The sequence below is a fragment of the Ailuropoda melanoleuca genome, chromosome 12 (assembly GCF_002007445.2).
Source record: "Ailuropoda melanoleuca isolate Jingjing chromosome 12, ASM200744v2, whole genome shotgun sequence".
Taxonomy (NCBI): Eukaryota; Metazoa; Chordata; class Mammalia; order Carnivora; family Ursidae; genus Ailuropoda; species Ailuropoda melanoleuca.
This window is the reverse complement of record NC_048229.1, coordinates 35,157,039-35,174,452: the sequence shown is the minus strand read 5'-3', so window position 1 is coordinate 35,174,452 and position 17,414 is coordinate 35,157,039. Positions and strand designations below refer to the sequence as shown.

The 17,414-nt window shown below is 48.7% G+C and overlaps 2 protein-coding genes across 7 annotated transcripts; one reads left to right on the top strand and one right to left on the bottom strand.

Moving 5' to 3' along the window:
* Positions 1-2,686: 2,686 nt before the first annotated feature.
* On the bottom strand, positions 2,687-9,566 carry LYPD4 (LY6/PLAUR domain containing 4). Of its 3 annotated transcripts, none has more exons than XM_019804578.2 (6): positions 9,499-9,566; positions 8,580-8,675; positions 5,275-5,461; positions 4,935-5,078; positions 4,151-4,477; positions 2,687-3,909 (listed from the first exon to the last, which is right to left on the bottom strand). In XM_019804578.2, the coding sequence occupies exons 3-6, from the start codon at positions 5,339-5,341 to the stop codon at positions 3,707-3,709; spliced, it is 741 nt and encodes a 246-aa protein (XP_019660137.1). In that variant the 5' UTR covers positions 5,342-5,461; positions 8,580-8,675; positions 9,499-9,566; the 3' UTR covers positions 2,687-3,706. The 3 variants fall into 3 exon arrangements, with proteins under 3 accessions (XP_019660137.1, XP_019660139.1, XP_002923980.1); XM_019804580.2 differs by having other exon boundaries at positions 5,275-5,377; XM_002923934.4 differs by lacking the exons at positions 8,580-8,675; positions 9,499-9,566 and adding an exon at positions 5,572-7,428.
* Positions 8,706-15,510, top strand: DMRTC2 (DMRT like family C2). Of its 4 annotated transcripts, none has more exons than XM_034638670.1 (9): positions 8,706-9,794; positions 11,152-11,379; positions 11,496-11,653; positions 11,939-12,015; positions 12,290-12,473; positions 12,627-12,753; positions 13,503-13,563; positions 13,718-13,892; positions 14,750-15,510. In XM_034638670.1, the coding sequence occupies exons 2-9, from the start codon at positions 11,156-11,158 to the stop codon at positions 14,860-14,862; spliced, it is 1,119 nt and encodes a 372-aa protein (XP_034494561.1). In that variant the 5' UTR covers positions 8,706-9,794; positions 11,152-11,155; the 3' UTR covers positions 14,863-15,510. The 4 variants fall into 4 exon arrangements, with proteins under 4 accessions (XP_034494561.1, XP_002923982.1, XP_019660141.1 ...); XM_002923936.4 differs by lacking the exon at positions 8,706-9,794 and adding an exon at positions 9,852-10,097; XM_019804582.2 differs by lacking the exon at positions 8,706-9,794 and adding an exon at positions 10,162-10,349.
* The last annotated feature ends 1,904 nt before the right edge of the window (positions 15,511-17,414 follow it).

The following is a 17,414-nucleotide window of genomic DNA, read 5'->3' as shown; positions in this document are numbered from 1 at the left end:
ACCAAGGCACTACTCCCACATTCACAAGTGTGTCTGCCATTGCCAGAGTGTTGTCAGTAATGAGATGAAAGGTAAGAAAAACAACCTGCAAAGTATCACACCATTATTTACCTCTAAGACCCTCCTAATCCCAACATACACTATGTCATTTAGACAAGGTGACACCTCTTGTTAGTTTCCTCTTGCTGCTGTACCAAATTTTTGCAAGCTTAACAGTGCAAAGCAGCAAAAATCAAGGTGCTGATCTGGATGTTTCTTCTAGAGGCTCCAGGAGAGTGTGTTTCCTTGCTTTTTCAAGCTGTTGGAGGCCACTTGCATCCCATAGCTGTGGTCCCTTCCTCCACCTCCAAAGCCAGCAGAGCAACATGAAGTCTCTCTGTGTCTTATTCCATCCATCACATCTTCTGGCTATGCCTCCCGGGCCCTCCTCTGTCACTTAGAAGAAAGAATCCTTGTGATTATTTTGGCCCACCTGGATGTACCACCATAATCTTGCATCCCATGATCCTTAACTTAATCTGTAGGTCCCTTTATCATTGACAGATTCACAGATTCCGGGCATGAGAATATGAACATCTCTGAAAGGCCCTTGTTCCATCTACCACACCCCTCAAGACCATGTTCACCACCTTCCTTCACTACCCACTGCTGGTGGGCAGCCTGGACTTGGTCATCTGACTGTGGATCACTTCCTGCACTGATGTCCACAGCACCCTCCCTGCCCTGAGTGATGGAGACAGAGGCCAGTCCACACTCCCTGCAGCCCTCTCCACATCTTTGTTTGTAATGCTCCTTGTTAAGAATGGAAAATATGTGGACAGAACTAGATCAAGGCTCTCAAGCCCTAGGAATAGCTGGGGTCATCAGCACCATGGACAGTGTCTCAGCCATGCTCCTCCCAGATGTTGAGCAGGGAGGAGGCAATGAGGGACTGCTGGAGAGGCTGCCCATTTCTATTCTACAGAAGAAAGACGCAATGAGGCAGAATGCTATCACAGGGACAACCGATTCTGCTCTCATGTGAATCGTAAACCCTTTGCACATGTCTGGATGCTACTTGTTGGCACATCAATTACAGCTCCCTGCATGGCCGATTGCTGCCCCAGAGGGTGGCCTCAGGGAGGCTGGGAGTCTGCTCCAGCCTCTTGGGGAACCTTCTGGCCCCTGAGAGTCAGGCCCCTCTCTTGTCTACAATAAGGAAGGCATGGTTCATGATTAACTTCAGACCCTTGGTGCCTGACCTTGAAAACACACCCATCACCCAGCCTGGAGCTCCCCTGAGCACAGCCTCCTGTTTCCCGGGCCCCAGCTGAGCCCCCAGGCAGCAGGACTCAGCAGAACCCTGGGCTGTTCTCCCAGCTCCTCCTTGCTGAGCCCTGTGCCTGGTGTCAGAATCCTTTGCCATCTGCCTGCTCTTCCCAGCAGAGCAGACCTTCCGCTCAAAGGACAAGTGGGGCCTGAAGATCTCCCAGCATAGAATCCAATATCTGAGGGTTCCTACATCTGCCTGCAACCCCTCAGAGGAAGAGAAAACACTGGGGCCCTCACTGTCAACCCCATCATTCTCTTTCCCATCCACAACCCACCCACAGAACCAACTCTGATGCTACAGACCAGCCCTGCCCTTCCATGAGTCTCAGGTCCATTCTGTCCACTCACAGTGGCCAACAGAATGGTCACCTGGGTGCCCTTATCTTTACTATTTCTTTCCATCTGCTCTTAGTTGGGTTCACTGTGCTCTTATTTTTTTAGTTCTTGTGTTAGGAAGTTAGATTATTGCTTTGAGATAGTTCCTCTTTTACAATGTGTAAGCATTTCATGCTACAAATTCCCCTCTCAGGGAGGGGGTTGGGGGAATGGGATAGGCTGGTGATGGATAGAAAGGAGGGCACGTATTGCATGGTGCACTGGGTGTTATATGCAACTAATGAATCATCGAACTTTACATCAAAAACCAGGGATGTAGGGGTGCCTGGGTGGCACAGCGGTTAAGCGTCTGCCTTCGGCTCAGGGCGTGATCCCGGCGTTATGGGATCGAGCCCCACATGAGGCTCCTCTGCTATGAGCCTGCTTCTTCCTCTCCCACTCCCCCTGCTTGTGTTCCCTCTCTCGCTGGCTGTCTCTGTCTCTGTCAAATAAATAAATAAAATCTTAAAAAAAAAACAGGGATGTACTGTATGGTGACTAACATAATATAATAAAAAAATATTATTAAGCTAAGTGAAATAAGTCAAGCAGAGAAAGACAATTATCATATGATTTCTCTCATCTATGGAACATAAGAACTAGGAGGATCGGTAGGGGAAGAAAGGGATAAAGAAAAAGGGGGTAATCAGAAGGGGGAATGAAACATGAGAGACTATAGACTATGAGAAACAAACTGAAGACTTCAGAGGGGAGAGGGTGGGGGAAGGGGATAGACTGGTGATGGGTAGTAAGGAGGGCACGTATTGCATGGTGCACTGGGTGTTATACGCAACTAATGAAGCATCAAACTTTACATCGGAATCTGGGGATGTACTGTATGGTGATTAACATAATAAAATTAAATTAAAAAAATATTATTAAAAAAAAACAAATTCCCCTCTCAGGACAGCATAAGCTGCATCCCACAAATGGAAAAGATTTCTTTTTAGTGTTTTTAATTTAATTCTGTGTATTTTTAGGGGCATCTGAGTGGCTCAGTCAGTTAAGCATCTGCCTTCAGCTCAGGTCATTATCTCAGGGTCCTGGGATGGAGCCCTGTGTTGGGCTCCCTGCTCAGTGGGGAGCCTGCTTCTCCCCCTCCCTCCACTGCTCCACCTGCTGGGGCTCAGATTTATACAGATAAAATACAAATGTGGCATTGGTAAATAAGCATGAAAGGTATATGGGAGTTCCCTCTCATAGTCTTGCAAATTTTCTCTAAGTTTGGTACTTTTTAATTGGAGGGGTGGGGCCTTATATTTTAGAAGTACACACAAAAGAGTTGGCAAAGAATATGATATGATTTCTAATATTTAACCCAGTGATCCAGTGGATGGAGGAATAAAAGGGAGATAGATACAACAAAGTTCGTCATTAGTTGTTGCTTTGGAGCTGGGGATGGGTACATGGGGGTTCACAATACCAATTCTCTCTAGTATAACAAATTAGAGTCCACTTGTATATATTTGTATGCAAACTCTCTTTGTATATCTTTGAAAATTTTCCATATGAAAAGATTTTAAGAGAAAAAAATTTCCAATTCAGAAGTTTTATCAGAATTCCATAGAACTTTCAACTCAAATCATCTCAAAATCATAGAAATTCATCCATAGAATGAAAAGAGAATGGGGAGGAGAAAAGAAATATTTGGGGGGGGTGCCTGGCTGGCTCAGTGGGAGAAGCATGTTAACTCTTGTTCTCAGGGTCATGACTTCATGCCCCACATTGGGTGTAGAGATTACTAAAAAAAGAAAATAAACTTTAAAATAATATGTGGGACCCTCCTGGTTGCTGGGCCTGACTGTCACTTTGCCAGTGACCCTCCTTCCCACCCACGCCCTGCTCACTTCACATGCACACTGCCCACAGCCTGCCCCTCCCCTCCACTTTCCTGGGTGTGTTTGGCTCCCCTCACGCTTTCCACGCCTTTACAATCCTCATGGAGCACAGGACAAAGCAGAAAGGCAACTCTATGATTTATTGGGTTACAGAAAGGGGTTTGTCCAGTCCAGCTAGATTGTCAGTCCCTGAAGGCCAGCAGAAGACCTGAGAGGATACTCCAAGCAGGACTCCGACTGGAGGGCTCTGCACCAGCAATCTGGGCCTTTTCTAAGATGTTGAGGACCTCAGTCACTCTGATATTCCCAATATGGCGATAATCTGCTAAAAGTTTGTGATGTCCACGAGCACAGCCCAAGAGGAGGAAGGTGGTATTGAGAAGGCCTGTAAGGCAGACAGAGAGGAGTCAGGGACACTTCCAAGAAGCAAGCATTTTGCCCCTGCTTCCAGACACCCCTCATAACCCAGAACACCTGGCCTCCCACCAAAAACTTGGGTACCAGCCACCTTACCCTTCCTCCTTGGAATTCACATGCCTGGCCCCAGGCAGCCCCAATCCCCTCTTGGATCCCACCAGCCTCTCGAAGAGATGGGAAGGCACTAAATCAAGTTTCTCTTCTCTCACCTGCCTGAAATTTTAAGGTGGAACTATAACACTGAGAGGCATCGTAGGGGCAAGAATCAGTGGTGACAAAATTTGGGAGGCAATCCTTAGAGTGCTCGCCCACACAGGTCGGGCAACTATGGGAAGAAAATGCTGTAGACTTAGGAGTGTTGGCCTTGAGTTTCACAAAAGGATCCAAGTTGGTCAGGTTATTGCAGAGATATGTCCGGCAGACGCGGCTATAGGAGGCAATGGACAATCCAGGTGGCGAAACGAGGTAGGAGACTTGCTGGGGGTAAGATGAGGCTGGGCTGCAGCCCTTAAAACCCACAACTCCCCTTCTAGTCCCTGAGGAGCAGATTAGAGAGCTCTCATCAGTGCTGTTGTTGTGGCCACACCCAGAGTTCACCTTCCCACCCGGCACCCTGCTCTTCCAGCTCACTCTGCCACATCACCAACTTTGCCATGGGGTCCACTCACTGCAGCAGCACAGGGCTCAGATTCCCAGGTCTCCATCTGTCTCTCCTCACCACCCCCTCCCCAGAGGAGCCCTTGTGCTGCCCTCTCCCCTGTGTCCCTTTCTTTTCTTCTCTCCCAGATCGTCCCCTATCCACCTGGGATCTGCCCTCCTATCCAGTCCACACCATACCCACCCAGGTCCTGCCCCTCTCCTGCCAGTTTCTTGACATTATTCCCAAGATAGAATGGAGTAAATGTTTGGAACTTGAGTCCAAGTTGGGTGTTGGGAATGGAGGGTCAGAAGAGCCAGCAAAAAAAGAAATATATCAAAGTCACTTTCCTTCACCTGTCTCGATGAACACCAGCGTCTCCTCACAGCCCTCACTCAGCTTACACACCATGCTCCTCATCAGAAGCCATTTCCAGTCATGGAGAGAAACAGCTCTGAAGAGCGAAGATGTTGCTTCATAGCATAAAAGAGCCGCAGCCCCTAAAGAGAGAATGCCCTTCCAGTCATGGGCCCCTCACATTGCCTTCTCAGCCCCCCAATTGCCAGCCAAGAATTCAGCCTCCACAGATCCTGTCCCCTGAAGTACCCAGATATCCAGCCCTCCTTCCCACTAGTTATGTGAATCCAGCCTCCCACCCTCCGGGGGTCTCAAAGCATCCAGCCCCACAAGACATACGAGGCACAGTGGAGATGGCCCCTAGGAGGCAGAGCAGCTGCACAGGGCTGAAGTGTTGGGGTCCCATGGTCCTGGGTCTGGGTACTGGATGCTAGAGGTCAGTCTGGAACCAAGTTCAATCCAGGTATCAAGCTCAGTTCTCGTCAGTTTCTGAATTCTCTGTTCACCTGTCCCTAGGTCACTATTCCTAGAGCAGAAAGTTGATTGTCAGTTTTTGTGACATAGGCTCCCTGAGACCTTCAGTGACACAAGTCTTCCCATCTCCATAGTGTCCCCTCCAACCTGCCCCAAACCCACCACATTAGCTTCTCAAGTCATGACTCTCACTCTCCTGCTTCGGTCCTCCCATTGGACATGGTGCTGAGCAGGGCTCACTTAGTCAAAGGATCACTGTTACACAGGCTGTTCTCCAGTCAGAGACAATGAGATCAGAACAACAAGGGGGTCTTCATGGCAGTTAACTGAAATATTACTAAATAACTCTTGGTTCAGAAAAGGATCTTTAAAAGTATTTAGAAGTGAATAACAATGAACATAGTACATCTCTCTCTCTCTCTCACCCACACACACACATGCATGTAAAATGTGGTGAAAATTAATTAAGGTCTATAGTCTAGTTAAGAGTTTTATGCCAATGTCAAGTTCATGTTTGTATACTAGTTATAGAAGATATCCCTGTAGAAGTGGAAGGAAGTATTTATGGCTTTATGACTTTTGCAACTTCTTGTGAGTCAATAACCATTTCAAAACCAAGGTTTTTTTAACTACACATCAAAATCTGAGACACAACTAAAGCAGTGCTTACAAGTAAATGTATACTTTGAATACATTTGTCAGGAAACAGGAACATTAGAAAACATGGTCATGGATTAACTCAAGAAGTTGTACAAGGTGCAACAAAGCACCTGCTCCCTCCCAGTAAAGGATAGAAATTAAGACAATGGCAGAAATCAATGAATTAGAACAACAAAAATTATTATAGAAAACTTAACATTCATTCTTTGACAAAATCAATGAGATAATTCTCCAGCAAATCTAATCAAGAGAAAAAGAGAAGATGCAAATAAAATACCAAATTAAAAATCAGAAGTAACAGACAGTGGCTGTTTAAAAAAAAAAGAAGAGTATCATTAAGAACTCTACGTTTATAAATTTGAAAACCCAACTGAAGTAGGGGAGTCTTGCGGGCTCAGTTGGTACATCACGTGACTCTTGATCTCAAGGTTGTGAGTGCGATCCCCACATTAGGTATAGAGATAACATAAAAAAATAAAATCTTTAGATAACCCAGATGAAGTGGATACATTTCTAAAATAATGTGAAATGCCAAGATTGACATAAGAAGAGTATATGCAATGCCTTAAAGCAATGAAAATGGTCAAGGACCTCTGGCAAACTGACAAGAAAAAGAGTAACCCCAGTAGGAAAATGGGTCAAACATACAAAGAGGCAGTTCTCAGAAGAGCAAACCAGAAAGGCTAAGAAACATGTGAAGAGACACTCAAGCTTAGCAATCAGAGAAAGGCAGTCTATCAAACTTTCCATCTCTCAGACTAGCAAAGGACCAGAAAGCTGGAAAAAGATGCGTGTTGGCAGCAATTTGGGGATATAGATACAGGGACTCTTGTGTAGTGCTGCTCATGGAGTTGTTGGGAGGGGGACGGGACCCTCTTCTGGACTCTGAGGAACAGTTGAGAGTTCTCATCAATGTTTCAGGCCCAAAGCAGTGTTGCAGGGAGGAATCTGGCAATACTAAGTCAAATTAGGTTTACAAATTTCCATTTCTGGTATATCCTAGGTACACATAATAGAGATTTCCACCTTCATCTACAAAGCAACATATACCAGGATGCAGCATTACCATGGAGATAGTGAGTCAAAGGCAATGTGGGCATTCCTGAGACTTAGTGAACACACAACATCCAGGGAGCTCATGCAACGGAATATCATGCAACAATTAAAAGAAACTGATTAGACATACATATAACACATACACAAAATCAAAAAAGCACAGTGCTGATTATTTTAAATAAATAACACAATATCACTTGCATAATTTAAAACCACATGCACAGGGGTGTCTGGGTGGTCAGCCAGTTAAGCATCCAGCTCTTGATTTCAGCTTAAGTTCTGGTCTCAGAGTCATGAGATCGAGACCCCCCTCAGACTCTGTGTTTAGCACAGAGTCTGCTTAAGACTCTCTCTCCCTGGGGCGCCTGGGTGGCACAGCGGTTAAGCGTCTGCCTTCGGCTCAGGGTGTGATCCCGGCGTTATGGGATCGAGCCCCACATCAGGCTCCTCCGCTATGAGCCTGCTTCTTTCTCTCCCACTCCCCCTGCTTGTGTTCCCTCTATCGCTGGCTGTCTCTATCTCTGTCGAATAAATAAATAAAATCTTTAAATAAAAAATAAAAAGTAATAAAATAAAACTGCATGTGCAGGGGTGCCTAGCTGGCTCAGTAGGAAGAGCATGCAACTCTTGATCTCAGGGTCATGAGTTTGAGCCCCATGCTGGCTGTAGAGATTACTTGAATGAATGAATGAATGAATGAATGAATGAATGAATGAATGAATGAATAAATAAATAAACCTTTTTAAAAAACACATGCACATAAGACACTGAACATCTTGCAAGAACACAAGAACCAAAAGATATGCATTAGCCACCTGAAGTGAGCACCTACAGGAGGGTTAGGGAATGCAAGTGGGGAATGAAGATTACTGGAAATACTAACTAAAACAATGTAGGTGGTACAAAAATCCATAGGCTTTGGACTCAAAGATGGAGCAAGGTTAGAATCTTTACCCCTCTACTTACTAGCTGCACAATCTTGTATAAGTTGTTGAACTCATTTATAAAATGGATAAGTAATACATCTCATAAGGTCACTGTTGAAAATTAGTAAGCTTATTAATATAAAGTGCCACGCAGGGGCACCTGGGTGGCACAGAGGTTAAGCGTCTGCCTTCGGCTCAGGGCGTGATCCTGGCATTATGGGATCGAGCCCCACATCAGGCTCTTCCACTATGAACCTGCTTCTTCCTCTCCCACTCCCCCTGATTGTGTTCCCTCTCTCGCTGGCTGTCTCTATCTCTGTCGAATAAATAAATAAAATCTTTTTTTAAAAAAATAAAATAAATTAAAAATATATATATAAAGTGCCATGCAAGTGCTAAACTCTCCATAAATGTTGGTTCTCTAGTCTCTGTCTCTCCACTATCTAAAGGATCAAGGTCAACCTCTTTAGTAGACAGTCAAGCCTCCCACACCCCACATCCCCCACCGCTAGATTGGCCCCAAACAACCTGTCCAACTTTGTCTAGTACTGCTCCCCTGCACAGCAGTCCAGCTAGAGGTCACTTCGCCACTCTTTTCTGTCCAGAATGCCTGGCACACAGGCTCTGTAACACAGGAGTCCGTAGCAAACAAAGGGGCTAAGACCCGCAGAAAAGGTGGGACACAGGACTGGGGAATGAAGGCTGACAAAAGATCACACAAAGGGATTGGGCCAATCAGAAAAGATGGCACAGACCAGCCTGGAATGCAAAACGACAGGATCCAAAAGTCTGAGCACAAATGGAGACACACACAGAAAAGAGTGGAATAAGATCCTCCGGGGAAAAGGACCAAGAGGTGGTCAGAGGAGAAACCATGGAGAGGAGGAGGAGCAAACTGATGGACTGCAGCCTTGCAGGGAGTCGGAGGACCAGCAGCGAGAGCACAATAGGAGAGGCAGAAAAATGAGGCCTGGGGCACAAAGACGTGGCTCTCAGGGGGAAAAGAAGACGGGCTGGAGGCACAGAGAAAAGGGGACAACAGGAAAGGGTGGGAGGGAAACCGTGAGACACACGGAGAAGGCAGGTGAGGATGACAGAGTGGAGCCCGGATGAAACTGATGAATTGAGGTGAAATCGGGGAGGCACACGCATGCAGACAGACTCGGGAAAGGGCCGAAGTGACAGAAATACTACCGCAGAGAATCGGAAAGAAAGGGAAGAAAGGGAAGGACAGGGCCGGGCTATTCGGAAATTAGGAACGTAGAAGAAGGGGGTACGAAAATCAGCAGGATGGACAGGCGGACAGAAACTCCCAAGAGAATGGGAAAACCGAAGTAAGGAAAATCAGCACCTAAACGGACGGGAAGAGAGACACGGAAAGGGGCGCAACCTGAGGAGGTGTGATAAGGGAAGGAAACGGGGAAAAAACACAGGAGGAGAAACGCACGCATAAAAGGAGAAGGGTAGATCCGGAGTTGGGGCACAGGGAGAGAAGTGAGAGAAACACGAGCGTCCAGGCAGCGAAGAAGAACCGCCCAAGCGAAGTCGAAGCCAGAACACAAGAGGCAAAACCGCGCGGTGCAGGCTAGAGGGCGAGACTGCGCATGCGCGCACAGTTCCGGGTCAATGCCTGGGGGTCGGGCCTGGCAGCCGTTTGTGGGGGCAGGGCCAGTCTCATCCTGGGAGCAGTACTCGATGCCCCATTGGCCACCTCTCCCAAAAGGGGAACAACAATCTGGAAAGGCAAGCCACAGGGGGAGGGGCAAGCGGGGGGGGGGGCGAGACACAACTCGACGCGCTATTGGCTGGCCTGACAGTCTGGCGCGAGGAGAAGCAGGCCGAAGGTAAGGGGAGGGCCATCAGTGCAGGATCTTGAAGCCTATTGGTCGCTTGCCTCGGTGGCCGCAGACGGCGCTTGAAGCTCATTGGCCCTTGTGAGAAGGGGCGGGAAAACTGGCACGAGCGCGGCAGTTCCTCACGCCACTTCCTCACCGGGTCCTTTCTCGTCCTGCTGACTGGGTCTGACTTTGCTCCCTCGAGGCTGTGGTAAACGCGGGCCGAGGACGCGAACACAACCCCGCCCCTCCCTGTCCCTTCTCCCCCTCTCTGTGGCGTTGGACCCCCTCCCCCACCTCCCCCTCGCGCTCCTCGCGCCCCTCTCCTCCCCTCCCCCACACCTCAGGCCCCTGGGCGCGCTCCGCGTGCCCCTCCCCCTCCCTGGGACCCTGGAGCGAGGCGAGGCCACAGGCCCAGCTGCTGAAAGGGGGTGCATGCGAGTAACAGCCGCGCGAGGCGGTGGTGCGCTGCAGGGAGGTGGGCTGGGCGATGCAGGAGATCGGTTGCTGGGAATGGGCAAAGGTCCCCGAAGCACCCAGCGCGGCGACCGCGGGGTTTGCGTCAGAGTTTGGAGGGCATGGGGGTGCAGGAGGGGAATCCGTGCCATGAGGAGGGGGCCTGCGGCCGAGATCGGGGCCTGGCATCTGGAAGGGGCTCAGTAAATGTTTGTTGAGTGAATGAAAATAATTCTTGAAAGTGGGCCAGGGAATCCGTGAGACTAAAGTAATCGCGGGGGTGGAGGGAGGAGGCAAGAGAGTGTTCTGATTTTAAAGGGGAACGTTGATTTGCACGCTACGAATTGAACGGGGAGCATAGAGGTAGTTGTAAAAATTGGATAAATGCAGGAGGGAAGGAGGGTAGTTGCTGAAGACGCCGGCAGGAAAAACCATCAGAACAGGGCATTGGGGGAAGTGGGTGTAGAATCCTTTGGGGGGCCCGTGAATGCACGGGTATGAGCTGGGACTTGTGCACGGGAGAGCACAGGCCAGCAGCTGAGAACAATGTTTGGTTGAAAGAACACATAAGGGAAGGGGGAGAGAGGCGCCAGGGAAGAAGGCGAGCCTTCTGGGAAGGAGGATGCCAGAGGAAGGCAGTGGGGTGAAGGAGGAAGAAAGCCTGGGTGGGGGGTCAGGGGAGCGAGGGTGAAAGCTGAGTCCACAGATGGGTGCTGTGGAAACCCCTTCAGGTGTGGCATCCCAGGGGCAGGAGGGCTGGTCAGGAGAGGGCCCACGTGGCCACCCTGACCTTCCACTCCTGCCTCTAGATCCATGGAAGCCAACGAAGTGCCCACTGTCCACCACTGTGCCTCCGACTCTGCCACAGGGGATGAGACCAGAGCCCCCCCAGGCACGGAGCTTATCCCCAGGAGAGCTGTCAGTCGCTCTCCAACCTGTGCCCGCTGCCGAAACCATGGCGTCACTGCGCACCTCAAGGGCCACAAGCGCCTGTGCCTCTTTCAGGCTTGCGAGTGTCACAAATGTGTCCTCATCTTGTGAGTATGAATGAAATCCAGGGAAGGGAGGAGGATGGGTCTCATCTAAACCGAGGCTGACTTTGACCCACAACCCCCATTTTATTTTATTTTTTTTTCCACAACCCCCATTTTAGGGAGCGCCGGAGGGTCATGGCTGCCCAGGTGGCCTTGCGTAGGCAACAGGAGGCACAGCTAAAGAGGCATCTGGCTCAGGGACTGATGAGGAGAGGGGCAGCTCCTCCCAAAGCTCCTAGCCATGTCAAGAAGGGAGCCACTCGACCAGGGGTCCCCCGTGAGTGTCTGGCCAGGGATGGGTCAGGGTTTGGGGTGGAAAAAGCGTAAGTAGGAAAAGAGTCCCAGAGCTACCATTGGAATTGTTGTGTGACCTCGGGCAAAGTGTTTCTACTCTCTGGGCAGCCTCAGTCTCTCCAACTTTAAAATGCATTCAGGTTTTGGGAGGATGTAGTGAGATCCATGGGTAGAAAAAGGCCACAGGGAGATAAGAGCTCAGTTTGCAGTTGAAGTGGGAGGGGGTCAGGAGAAAGGGCTCATCAGAGCTCTCCCTGGTCCCTCACAGCTGGAAAGGAGAACATAGCACCCCAGCCTCAGACACCCCATGGGGCAGTCCCATTGGCACTGACACCCCCTGGAAAGGTAAGGAGAACCTGGGCCCTGGGGGAGTGAATCCTATACTAGCCCCTGCCCAGACCCCATCCTCTGTGCCTTCAACACTTGGGTTCTAGATCTAGCCCTGATCTGCAGTGTCATCCTGGGCAAACCACTTCTCTTCTACGGGTAAAAAATGAGAAGGTGGGATTTTACAGCCCTCCCAAGTCTAAAGTTTTGAGGTGCTACCTCCATCCTAGAACGTACTCATTCTTTCCCCAGCCTTGTTCCTGACTCCAACCTGTGCTCTCTGCCCTTGCAGGATAACTCCCGTGGGCCTCTGCTGCTCAGCCGTCCCCCAGAAGCCTTGCCTTTGTCCTGGACTCCGGGGCCTCCAGGCCCTTGGGCTCCTGGACACTGGCTGCCTCCAGGCCTTTCCATGCCACCTCCAGTGGTATGCCGCTTGCTATGCCAAGAACCTACTGTCCCTCTGCATCCCTTTCCTGGTAAGATGGATTCAACATTCATTCAACAGATATTTGAATGCCATTGTACTGCTGTATCAGAAAGAGAAGAGGAAGAGGATGCAGGGTAGGAAGGAAGATGGAAGCCATGACCTTTAACACCTGTACACTCCTGCATTCTCTTACCCTCATTAGGCTTTGACCCTGGCACTTCCCTCCAGATGCCCACTCATGGGCCCCTCCCAACCTGCCCAGGATCGCGCCCGATACTGACGGCTCCTCTTTCTGGAGAATCCCAAGGGCCCTCTGCCCTGCCCCGCACGTGAGTCGGGAGGGAAGGATATGTCTATAATGTGCCTAATCCTGTCCTGGACACCACAGTAGATGATGGAGAACACAAGGTCTCAGAGTAATGCGTAAGGAGGAGCTCTCCTAGCTCTGCCATCGCCTGACTGGGAACCTTTGTATAAGTATCTTTACCTCTCTGAACCTAGTTTTCTGTCAGTAAGGTGGAGACACAATTACCTTCTTTTTGCTTTGTCATGAGAATTAGTGATAATGTACGGAATACACCCTAGCAGAGGCCCTGGCCTTGGACAAATAGTGGCTATTAAACCCTCTTAAACAGATAAAATGGAATCAAATTGCCTGCTGAAAGGGTAGGGTGGGGCGTTGTGGTGAGAGCCTCAGAGACCTAGTATAGAGGCCAGAGGCCATTAGAGAAAGCTTCTTAAAGGTGGGCCAAGCTGCTTCTCAAGTTCCATGGGGATTGGGGAACTAGGGGAGGGAAACTAGACTCTGGTAGGGCAAGAACAGCCACTCCAGTCCCTCTCGCTGTTTGATATGTTTTTTAAAAATTGACGCCAGTAACTCCCCGTAATTGTCACAGTAGCTCTGGGAAAAAGAAGCTGGCAGGGATTTTCATTTTATAGCAAATAAAGCAGACCAAGACAGGGGAAGGGACTTGCCCAAGTCCGCAAAGCCTAATGGCCCAGCAAGCATCCAGACTCCCATTTGAGCATGTCTGTCCATGTGTTTAATCCCCTTGACATCTTCTCTTCTTGCTTCTAGATGCTCGACTCTGATACTCCAGCCCTGTGGCACCCCAGACCCTCTTCTGCTGCAGCCAGAGGTCCTGGGAAAGAAGTGGGATCCAGAACTGTGGGAGGAAATTGAGCCTGGGGAAGGGAAGATAGGGGATAGTGAAGTAACCAGGAGCTGGGAGAGTACTTGGAGGGTGGGCAGAATGAGGGTTCCCAGTCTGTTTCTTTCCTTTTCTTTTGCAGGCCCCCGGAGGTTCTCCCCTGGCCTGGACCTCTGCCCCCTCAGAGCGGCAGCTGCAGCGGGAGGCAGCTGAGGCTCTTGTGGGTCTGAAAGATTCCTCCCAGCCTCCCCGCCTGACCTCTTCTGTTCCCCCCAACCCTGCCTGGATCTCCCTCCTCCACCCCTGTGGCCCACCAGGTAAGCTGTTCCCTGAAAGAAGATGGGATAAGGATGGTTAGGAAATGGAGGTACCAGAGTAAGTAGGGATTAACCAAGGAGATCAGGGGGTCAGCAGGCTTCTCAACCCAGCTCCTGGAATTGCAGTTGAGAGTTGTTTGGTGAATTAGTTTTATTAATTTTGTGCTCAAAAGCAAATGTCCGGTGCCCTGATATCAAGGAAAAGGAGGCCTTGACAGAGGCAGGACTTGCCCAGGGAATATGGCAAGACTGGCAGAGCCTGATCTCCTGATTCCAGCCTAAGGCTCCTCTCTAGACCCAAGCTGTCTGCTGCAGATCTGATAAATGCCTTCAAGGAACTTCCATTCTACTTGGGAAAGCATAATGCCTTCACAAAGCTCAGTGACAAACCTGGAAAGAACTAGAGGAATCTTGAGGAATGAGACCTATGGGGACAAAGAGGGAAGGCCGAGGATTCTCCTGTCCAAGATGGTGGATTAGGCATGGTGTGTGGGTGAGAACTGGACGAACTGCTGGAACAGAAGGAGATGAGGCTGGAGAGGCTTCCGATCATGGAGGTCTGGCATGCCAGGCTTAGGAGTCCAGACCAGCAATTGTGCATAAAAGGGATCCAGGGGATGTTTCTGAGCTAGGCAGGGACATATTCAGAGACCCTGACCTTTAGAAGACAAGTGTGGTGGCTGCGATGGAAGGATTGAAAAAGACATGACTGGAGGTGGGAAAATCAGTGAGGCGGAAGTATTTGCTGTAATCCTGGTGAACAAGGATGAGGCCTGGATTGGATGGGGTAAAAAGAGGGGGTTGCTGGGAGAGGAATGGATATGACCTAGTCCTACCCCCTTCTTTCCTGTTTATAGCTCCTGCTGGAGGAAGAGGATTCCAGCCTGTTGGCCCCTCTCTCCGACCCAGCCCAGCCCCCTCTGTGGCTCTGCATATTGGGCATCTGGGCTCTATCTCCCTCCTAAGCTAGAAGCCCAGAGATGGAGGCTTTGCTGGGGCAAGAGGCAACAGCCTGTGGGCACTGTATATTTGGTATTTTATTTCTGGATTTATGCATGGAATTTAATGTAGTACAAGCTTCCGGCTTTTCTTTCTTTCTTTTTTTTTTTTTTTAAGCTTTCAGGTGTTTCATTAGCTTTTGGTTCCTTGTGTAGTGTGGGCATTTCCTTGACTGAAAGTGGTATTCTCCTACTCACTTGTGTCCTGGGACGTTTTTAAAATCCCCAACAAAGTGAGAGTTGTGCAGTTTAAGCTAACCAGTATCTAAATAGGTTTTTGCATGAGTTCACGTTCCAGAATACTTATTTGACATGTGATTCTATACATACCTACGCACTCATGTCTGTCTCCATGCATGCAAAAACAGGAGAGTATTTTCATTTTGTGTCTACCTTTGGGTGAGTAACTGAGAAATAAACCTTTGTTGTTTTAAGCCACTGAGATTTGGGGATTGTTGCCACAGCCTAACCTAGTCTATCCTGACACAAAGGACTTGTTCATGGGATGCCTGGGTGGCTCAGCTGGTTAAGAGTCTGCCTTCAGCTCAGGTCATGATCCCAGGGCCCTGGGATTGAGTCCTGCATTGGGCTCCTTGCTCAGTGGAGAGCCTGCTTCTCCCTCTGCCTGCTGCTCCCCCTGCTTGTGCTATCTCTCTGACAAAAAAATAAATAAAATCTTAAAAAAAAAAAAAAAGGACTTGTTCAATTCACTTTTCAGTAACTACCACAAATAAATACAAACTTGGATTTCTTATAGTCAAATAAGAAAGATTGGTAGAGGAAGATAGTGGGAGATTCACTCATTCAACAATGAAGTGTCTGCTCTGTGCCAGGCATAGATCATTTCCAGCTGTCCAGAGGGCTACAAATTGAAACGCATGCAGGGCCAAGGACATCATATAAACAAGTAAAGAAAGCTGGATGAGCCCTAGAAAACTGAGAATGCATGCCCTGCCTAACAGGACAGCCTCCTTTGCCTTAGTGGATTGTCACCAGGCAGGAAAGTGGCTATTGCCACAACTTCCGATTCTTCGAGAGAAGCTGGAAAACTGAATTTCTATATAGAAATCTTAATTTTCAAATGATGGCTCAGTTTTCTTCTTTAAATCCTATGTGAGCCAAACAAAACATTATCTTCAGGCCAGCGTTGGCCAATGGAATGCCAATTTAACGCTAACCTAATGTAACATTTTTCAAATGGGGAAACTGAGGCCAATAAGAATAGGAAGAATCAAGTTAGCCTTTACCAAGAGTTTTTCCTGAACTAGGGGGATTTATGTGTCTAAGTTTTGAAGGACCTACAAAAGGTAAGAGACCATTATTACCATTTATTGAGTACCCCACTGTATGTGATTCACATATATCCTCGCAGCAACCCTGTAAACCATGCATGCTTACTCCCATTTTACAAACAAAGAACAAGTTTAAAGAGAGAAAGTGACTTGCCCAGCTATTTTAGGGAAAATTTCTAGGCAAATATAGAGGGAAGTTTCCCTCTTCTTGTCAAGTCCCAAATCAATTAGTAGGTAATTTTTACAAAACAGAATGAAAGATTCAGGACTCCAGGGGACAGGCATGAACCCAAGGGTTTTTCAAAAAGCCTTTTAGTTTTCTACTCAAGGTATCCTTAAGTGATAATCAGATCTTACCTGCATTTGTTTCATAGTCCCCTGCTGTCAAGTGCTCCTTGAACCATTCCACACATATGAAGGGCAGAGAAAGAGGGAGAAGCAGGCTCCTCAGGACACAGGGCTTGATTCCACGACCCTAGGATCATGACCTGAGCCAAAGGCAGATGCTTAACCCACTGAGCCACCCAGGAGCCCCCTTACACCCTTCTTTTTATTCAGGATGATGGCTGGTGATGGCATTCAGTCACAGCTTGTTTCTTGGTGTCTGGGGCCTTGAGAAGGTAGGCTGCTTCTACTTCCTAACATTACAGAGTAACAAATCTGCATGCAACACTTCTCAGGACTCAGTGCAAAATAATTAAAGGAGGAAAGTCCGCTTCACACTTCCTTCCCTCCCCTTGTTATAACTTAGATATATGATTGCCCCTTAGTACATTTGCCATGCCATGCTCTCCCAAGTGACAGACGACCAAGTCCACATGGTCACAGAGGAGATTTGCAACATGAAACATGGCTGAGACCCTGCTACTTATGGCTGAACAAAGGCCCCAGTACAGCAAGGTCACACAGCTGGGAAGAGTAAAAGAGAAAGTATAATTTGGGGTTAAAGGATGACATGAGAAGATGGGAAAAGAGATGAGGACTGGGCCAAGGAGCTAGGGGCAGGCCCCTCTTTCCAGACCCTTCTCACTTCTCAGCAGCCCACCTCCCCTTCCAGCCAGACCTGCAGGGCTTTTCATAATACTGACTACTCGGTCTGTCATTTCCTTAGAGCTTTCCCACTAGTGCCTGAGGGAGAGGGTTCAGGCTCTGCAGAGGTGAGCCTTGGGCAAAAGGGCAGATGTAAGAACTGGTTGGGCTCCTATGTCACTGCCTCTTTGGGTGCCACAGGC

Excerpts from the sequence above, each read along its gene's own strand:
- LYPD4 (XM_019804578.2), bottom strand. The coding sequence starts at position 5,341 with ATGGGACCCCAACACTTCAGCCCTGTGCAGCTGCTCTGCCTCCTAGGG. Across the intron at positions 4,478-4,934 it reads GCTGGTGTTCATCGAGACAG|GGACTAGAAGGGGAGTTGTG; the intron begins GTGAAGGAAAGT and ends TCTGCTCCTCAG. Across the intron at positions 3,910-4,150 it reads CACCTTAAAATTTCAGGCAG|GCCTTCTCAATACCACCTTC; the intron begins GTGAGAGAAGAG and ends TCTGCCTTACAG.
- DMRTC2 (XM_034638670.1), top strand. The coding sequence starts at position 11,156 with ATGGAAGCCAACGAAGTGCCCACTGTCCACCACTGTGCCTCCGACTCT. Across the intron at positions 12,016-12,289 it reads CACTGACACCCCCTGGAAAG|GATAACTCCCGTGGGCCTCT; the intron begins GTAAGGAGAACC and ends CTGCCCTTGCAG. Across the intron at positions 12,754-13,502 it reads CCCTCTGCCCTGCCCCGCAC|ATGCTCGACTCTGATACTCC; the intron begins GTGAGTCGGGAG and ends TCTTGCTTCTAG.